At 35.7% G+C, this 8,611-nt stretch overlaps 1 protein-coding gene across 1 annotated transcript in view; it reads right to left on the bottom strand.

Moving 5' to 3' along the window:
- The window catches only part of csmd3a (CUB and Sushi multiple domains 3a), a 382,979-nt gene that overhangs the window by 296,474 nt on the left and 77,894 nt on the right, over positions 1-8,611 (bottom strand). The window contains exon 5 of the mRNA XM_079626776.1: positions 3,283-3,490. Coding sequence (XP_079482902.1) covers positions 3,283-3,490 — 208 coding nt within the window. The remainder of the gene's footprint in view (positions 1-3,282; positions 3,491-8,611) is intronic.

Here is an 8,611-nt window from a genome sequence, read left to right as displayed (position 1 = left end):
ATCTTATTCCCCGTATCCCCCAGAGTTAGATAAGTCCACACACACCCTTCTCATCTCCGTGCGTGCCGTAACTGTCTGACACACACACCGCTAGCCTAGCTTAGCATAAAGACTGGAGGTAAATGGCTCCAGCTAGCATACTGGTCCCAATAAGTGACATAAAGTGACACAAAAAGTGTACAAATAACAAGGTCACATGAGACACAGCCATCTTCTAACCGTATACATACTGGGAACTATATTCTCAGAAGCCGAAGCACTGCTACTTGGGCGGAGTGATCTACACTACAATCTTATTGTATTTCGTCGACTAAAACTAGACTATAACTTAAACAATTGAGATGACTAAAATATGACTAAAACTGAATGGCATTTTAGTCAAAAGACTATGTCAAAATGTACTACTACTACTGTCAAAATTAACACTGCGCTAAAAGCGTTTTTTTTTTTTTCCGGAACAGATGAACGTGAATATGGCAACATTTTATTACGTAGGAGTTTGTACGTATCAATGCAGTTCTGAATTTTACGGGCTGTTTACACGACACCGCCGTTTTGAAGTTTTGAAAGTGCAAGTTTTTGAAAACGGTGTCCGTGTAAACAACAAAAACGTTAATCTCTGAAGACGAAGATGTCGTGAACATGCGTATTACGTGTTCAGTCTATAGTGTCACATCGCCATCTACTGGCCAGGCAGCAGAATACAGCGTTTTTACTCGTTTACACGGATCCGTGTGAATGGGGATCGTTTTGACTCAAGCGTCTCTGTTTCAAGCATATCGTTGTCGTGTAAGCGTACCCTAAATGTCTAATGAGTGGCGCTAAAAGCTTAATGATCTATTTTAAAATAACGTACAACTAAACCCGAAACCTACCCGATAGTGTTAACAAAAGCAAATGTGACAAAAACGTAATCGGAACCAGGCATTCGCAAGCTTAATAAGTCAGTAAAACTGAATAAGCTGGTGAATTGATGCAAACTCCAAAATATATTAGTCATGCACTGTGGTAAAAAGAGGTCATAACATAATTGAGCAAGGAGCTGCGTGAAAACAAGTCTTTATTAATCCATAATCTGCCCCCGTATTCATAATTGTGTGTACAAACGATAAAAAGTGCTTGTTGTTGTATTGCCTCTAGTGTTTATTTCTGTTGGAAACTGCAGTGATATTGGTACTGTAAAAAAAAATATTTATTTTTAATTTATTTGAGAGATTTTTCCTGTTTTATTTTTTTAATTCCGTATAATGACAGAAATATAATGTAAATTGACGTAACCGCTGTAAAATAACGTGGAAAACATGTAACTGAAATAAAAACTTACTTTGTTTAAACTGTTTTTATTAAATAAAAACAAAAAAGAAACCTTATTTTGCAGTTAAGAGGCTGGTTATTTGTATACAGCAGTGTTTAACCTTATTTATAGATACATGTATTGTTTTTATTCAAGTAAATATACATTTTCATTAAACATGAAATAGCTAAAGAGAAAAAAAACACTTTATATATTTGTAATGTCACAGATCTTATGTAAAATTACAGTTATAAACTGTTTTTTAATAACGGAAAATGACTGTATTTTTACGAGATGTTTTTTTTCTGCCACCCCAGCTGCCGGAATATTACCTCTTTCTTTTTTTTACAGTGCACGTATTTAGCTTTTTGCAGAAATGTTGCCACAGAAAGTGTGGAGTTACAGGGAGAATTGGTTCAGCTCGGCGCTGCTCTCCTCCGCCGACACTGAAGTCTGAAGATTTGCAGAGTCATGCAAGCTGCATCGAATCAAGTCCAAGGCATCAATTCTTATTTCATATCATTCTCACGAGCTCACAAAAGTCATTTCAGAGGTTTGATAGAAGTTTTGGCACCTCCTGAGTAGCTTCTTTGGACAATCTAACACATAAACCGCACATTCCCTTCCCTGCAATTGTCATACAGAAAATCATTTCCACACTTTGAAATTAAGATGTTGAATCTTGTCAATGCATACATTAATTCTGAACGATGCTTTCTGCAGAATGGACTAGAGATGATTGTGTGGGAAGGGAAAAAACACACAAAAGGACTAATGATGCAGCTATTTATCAAATAAATACATGTATGAAACATTGATTTTGTTGGGTGGCTGTAGGGAAAGTCAATGAAATGCAAATAATACAATGCAACTAAGCATGTAATCATGTATAGTAAGGATAACAAAGCAGAAAGGAAAAGAAAAACCTTCCCACAACTTTTATTGACAATGCATCTAATCAGTCAAGCTGTGTTGATGCAAATCCACTGCAATTCAGTCAAATTACACCAGTTCCAACATGGACAGATTTTGCCTTCATCCTCAAAAACTGAGCAAGGTCAAAGACACCACACTCATAAACATGGCTTGCACCATTATCTGCATCAATAAATACATATAAACAAATAATATACCCCATTTTATTGATATATTGTCTATAGTGTAAACATAGAAACAAACATTAAATAAATAAATACCCTATTTTGTTTATATATTGGGTATATTTATATTTTAAAATAAATGAATAATGAATATATTAAAAAAGTATTTTTTTTATATAGTGTATTTTTATATCAACATATAAAATCAAACGACAAATAAATAAATAAACACCCTATGTTATGTATATATTGGGTATATAGGGTATTTGTATTTTAAATAAATAACAAATAACCTATTTTATTTATATTTTGGGATATAGGGTATTTATATTTTATATGAAATAAATAAATAAATACTGTATTTTTATACATAGGGTGTACCGTGTATTTTCATATCAACATATTAAATCAAACGATAAATAAATATAATATAATTGTATTTATATATTGGATATTTAGGGTATTCATATGAAATAAATATGAATATACAGTGTATTTTTTTTATATCAACACAAAATACAAAATAAATAAATAAAGACCATATTTTATTTATATATTGGGTGTATATGGTATTTGTATTTGTATTATATATATATATATATATATATATATATATTGAATCAATAAATAAGTGAATAAATAATAAATGTTATTGATATATAGGGTATATTGTGCACTTTTTCCTCGAATGAATGAATGATTGAATGAATGAATGAATGAACGAACGAACGAACAAACAAACGAACAGAAGTTTTTTTTTTTCAAATCATGCAGTGAAGCGACTCAAGACAGATGTCACTAGCCCAGATGTGAAGGAAACTCGTGTCCTCGGATGACTATACAGTTTAACACTCATCAGATCCAGTAACAATCCAGTCTCATTCTCACCATATAGTCGGCGGATCGGATCCCTCCACTTCTAGAGAGTCGAGTTTGCTGTCCATCTGGAACTCAGTGAAGACCAGAGAGATCGTGTCTCCCGGATCCGCGAGGATCGTCCACGTGCATTCGCCACTGCTCTGATAATCCTTCTGGAAATCTGGACTGGAGATGCTCCCGCTGGAGCCGCGGAAAGTCCCGCCACACGTGTCCTCCGCTGCCGACAAACAAACAAACACACAAACTTAAACTTGACATATTACGCCCCTTTTCACAAGATGTAATATAAATCTATGGTGTCCTCAGAACGTGTGTGAAACTTCAGCTCAAAATCCCCCCAGATCATTTATTATATCTCGTCAAATTTGCCCTTTTTTGGGTGTGAGCAAAAACACGCCGTTTGTGTGTGTGTCCCTTTAAATGCAAATGAGCTCTAGCTCCGCCTCCGTTCAGAAAGAGGGCGGAGTCTTTACACGAGCTTCAGAAACTCAGAACTGGCCGATCTCACTCCTCCAGAATCCCAGAGTAACCAGTAGCGAGCGCAGCCTTACGGAGAGACTCAGGAAGAGTTTCTGGATGTTAGCGGAGACATTTGTGTAGTTGTTGTGGAGTTACACTGATCATCTCATCATCATGTTGAACTCTTACACAAGTGTCCACAGTTCCTGAGGTGTTTATAAGACAGCGCTGACATGTTCTGGTCTCTAGTGTCCAGTGCTCGTCTGTGTTCAACAGTGTTGGGGAAACTTACTTTTAAAAGAAATGCATTACTATATTGCGTTACTCCCTTAAAAAGTAACTAATTCAATTACTTAGTTAGTTTTTTAGAAAGTAATGCGTTACGTTACTTTTGCGTTACTTTTCTTCCCACCCTCGGCTGGGCTTGTTTTATTATAACACAAAAGTTATATTTTTGGGCAAATGTAAAGACCCTTTCACACCAAAAGTGAAATAATAATCCTCAGGCTGAAGGACATGTGTACAGTAGAGGAAAGCAAACCAGCAAACCTTTCTATCTATCTAAAGTCATATTTGCTTATTTAACTGAATCATCGAAGGTCAGAAATAAGTACATTGGTCAATAAAGTGAGATTAAATGCATAAAAATTTATGTTTTTTGTAAAAATGTAATGCCTCTGCACTTTGATTTGTCTCAACATGAGGACAGGAGAGCTGTCAGTCAATAAATGAGAAAACAAAGTAACTTGTGTTACTTATTTGAAAAAGTAACTCTAAAAGTAATTTTAAAAGTAATGCGTTACTTTACTAGTTACTTGTAAAAGTAATCCGATTACATAACTCAAGTCACTTGTAATGCATTTCCCCAACACTGGTGCTCGACCACAGAACAGTTTCATGCTTTGCTGGATCTTCTGCGTCGCGTTAGAACTGGTCTCTGCTGTCGCGTGAGGAACCGGATGTCGGCTGGTGTGTGTAACCGTGCAGATTAAGGGCCGGTAATATTATAATAAGATCCTCTTCATACGTCAGGAATCTGATCGGCTTATTTTATAACATGCTTGCAGAGAAAGACTCACCAGAACTAAGTCACTGGGTTTCACTTTTCATGTTTTCAGGGTTGGTAGATGCGCCGATTACAGCGCTTACACACGGGACAAGCCAGATTCTCATGATATGTCCCCTTTAACAGATGTGTACTAGAACATGCTGAAGATGCTCAGAAACAATATTGCATTATGGAACGAGCTTTGACTGACGGCATGAAGGGGTCATCGTCTGTTAGAGCGAGTCAAAGATCAGTTTTGAGGCTGAATCATTGACAATATGATTATGGCAGAAGATGAGCATCACACGGCGAGATAAAGCTCCTCCGAAATACATTTTGGTGTCTTTGTGTATACTTTGCCAACACTATTATACTGTTGTCTGCCAACAAGCCAATAAACAACGATAAGAGCCATTATTATACACCAGGTTGATCGCACTAATTGCTGGTTATGTTCCGAGGAACAGAATGATTGTTTTAATGAGTATTATATGGGTTTTGCAAGCATTTATTTTTCAAAAAACAAAACTAAAATCAACACTTAATTATGCAGCCCGAGACTAGCTTGAAAACAGAGACAGTGTCTGATAATTAATCTAATTAGCTTCATGCAGGATGAGAGAAAAGCATCTTAACAAAACACTTGCACTTAATGAAGGGTTTTTTATATTTAAAACACATATCAACAGGACATCTGCTAATGCAACATATTGCACACACAAGTGGTATGCACACAAAAAAATAATGCATTTGATTTTAAGGGTAAATGGATCATTGCATTCAGTCTCTCTCATGTCAATCCAACCCCATATTGCTTTGTTTTCCCCATGCAACACAAAAATAGAAGCTCTGAAGCTCTTTTACATGAAACAATCACTCATAGTGAGCTGTCAAACTCCACAAAAGCACAATACTTCAAGCCTTCTGAAGATATAATAGCTTTATGTGAAAAACAGACGTATTCTTTTAGTCATTTATTAGTCATTGATGTTGCTCCAAACTTGTACGACTTTCTTTCATCTGTGGAACACAAAATCTTTTTTATTTTATTTGATTTTTTTTGTCAATGCAATAAAAGTCAATGGGGTCCAAATTAATGTTGTTCAGAACAACTAATTTTATGTTCTGCAGTAAAGTCAGTGAAAATCAGTGAAAATCTTCCTCAATCACTCTGAAAATGAAAATGTGTGCACTACAGAGTCTGAACACTATAGTTCAAGTTATTTCCACAGGTCCATATGCACATCTGACAGCGAGAGATATGATTCCCGGTTTGTAAATGACATGCGTATTTAAATATAATTCAAAATGCACATTATGAATCCAGGTGCATTTGTGCAAAGCAGAGGAACATCCATTACTAATATTTCTAAAAAAGCTTCATACCTATTAATGCATTCTGGCAGTCCATGTTCCCTGAGCTGCAAATTGCCTTACATGTCGGCATTTCTGCCCTAAAAAAGCTATTTTAGGCGAACTCGTGCTTTATCACAGGTCTCTCTCGACAGATCATGCGAGGAGGAAATAAGCCGTGAGTTTCCAGCCGCACGGGATCCAGATCTGCTTCTATATGCAGGTAATGGAACATATTTGCAATGCAGAGGAGAGTTGCATGTAAACAAAAATTTTGTCTAAACAGCAAAAAAGCCCAGTTTACACGACAGCTTATTCTGGTGAAGAACTGCACACTTCGGCGGGAAGAAACCGTCTGACCAACATATAAAGCGACTACACTATTTGTTTTCCACATGCCGTTTAGGGATATAGCAGATTAAACCACAAGAACAGACCGCAGTGAATAAAACAAGGTCATTTAAAGTGCTTTTTCAAATTTTGTTTGTGATTGTAAAAGGTCTGCAAAGTTGTAAAGATGACAGTGCACAACAAATAAAGTTATCGTCTCCTAAAAGAAAGAAAATATCGGAATATACAGTATGTATTTATGATCCAAAAGTATTTAAAACTTCAAATCAGTACTATTCAAAGACAATGCAAGGAATGCAGTACATTTTATGATATATTCTTAATTAAAAATGTATGTTTTTTATTACAAATAAGTACTTTTCACAGGCATAATTAAGAAAACAACGTAATAATTTCAGCTCTGTTCATGGAAAGCTAGTTTATTTGGTATTAACTGCCTCAATATACTATCTATTTGGATGCTTCTAACATGAAAAAGTCATTATTTTAGCATCAAAAGCTTGCTGTGTCAACACAGCTTTGGCTATGTTTCCATCCACCATCCATATTTTTTATGTGTATTTTGGGATATCGCATAAAAAAACACTGGATGGAAACTGATCTGAACCATTATTTTTACAATTTTCATACAATTTATGAAGTAGACATCCTATTCAGAAGTAGTGTTGGAAGTTTGTCAGATTTAGAAATGAACTCAACCTCTAAGAAACACAGAAGATCACGTATGTGCATTATAGCTCGCTGACACATCACTAATGCTGAATCTATTATTATTTTCTTTATATTCAAAACATTTTCAGAGCTTTTTTTCTAAAAGAATTGAACGGATGCTATCTTTTGAACTCTTGGCATGAACACAAACTGAGGTTTCTACCATTCTTTCATGATTTTTCATGTTCATCACTATTTCAAAATAAAGGTCTGAACACGCCTCAGGAGTATGAACATATTCTTGTTGCAAATTGATAAATTACGGCTCCTCTGTAATTTATTTAGGAAATCAGTCAAGGGGTTAATGCAATTTTCACAAGTTAAATCTGCAACTTTGGATGGAAACATCGCTTTTGTTTGCAGGTGGACTCAATTTTCCACACTCAACCAATCAGATTACAGCTTGCCAGATCAAGAAAGTCCTTTTTTATTTTCTTTTTTTGCAATTAGACAGAGCGAGCGGTCAATAGCCAGTCCATATAATACAGAAGTCTCAGTGAAGTCAAGGCGTTTGCTGGATCTAGTGTCGGCTGATGATGGGAACATGAAAGCTACTGGATAACAGATCGGTACATCCCTTATCCTCACTCATTAAAGCCGAGCCCAGAAGAACAAACATCACACTATGAGGGATTAATGTTGCTTATCAAGATTCATTTGGATTCTCATTATCTTTCATTCTGAAGGATGAACTGTCGTTTTCTCTTCTTTCATCCGACTGCAAGTTCAACACTCTTCTGTGAGTGTTAGAGAATAAACTCAAACCCTGTTGAATATGCTTACATTATGGTTTACATTAGCCTCGTCTGACTCTACAGCGCATGCAAAATGTATTTTCGCATTCAGCCGAAGTGAATTGCATCATTTTACATTTATTTTTCATTAAAAGGCACGGTGTAAAAAGAAGAAATCAAGCATAATTTGTTTGCACACATTCTCACTTTTAAGCATGACATTGCCCAAATAGTTTTTGGGGACACTGTCTGAACACATCAGATTATGAATATGCATTACCAACGCCAAAAACTCAAGTATGCATATTAGCATTTCAAGCCTGTGGCATTTCTAGGCTGAATTAATATTAAAAGAGAAACAGCTTCAAATCAACATGCAATCAAAATCAAACCCATTTACTTCCTTAAAATACATGAGCAAGATGTAATGCTGTACATTACACACATACTGCATTATATTCAACAAAAGCATGTCTCTATAGAGGGATTGCATTGACGTCACTTTCCCGCAGGAACACACACACTCTCTCAGCTGGAGTGTGTAGACTTGAAAATCATGCTTTCCCCGGTTATGGTTGAACCACGGAAGCTACACCAGTTACTTTAGCCAAGAGATTTCTATTTATTATTTAATATGTATGTGTCAGACAGACATGTCTTTATGTTTCTCTGAGTCAGTACA

Source organism: Phoxinus phoxinus (genome assembly GCF_949152265.1).
Source record: "Phoxinus phoxinus genome assembly, chromosome: 10".
Lineage (NCBI taxonomy): Eukaryota > Metazoa > Chordata > Actinopteri > Cypriniformes > Leuciscidae > Phoxinus > Phoxinus phoxinus.
The sequence above is the reverse complement of the archived record's forward strand: the minus strand, read 5'-3'. Positions and strand labels throughout refer to the sequence as shown.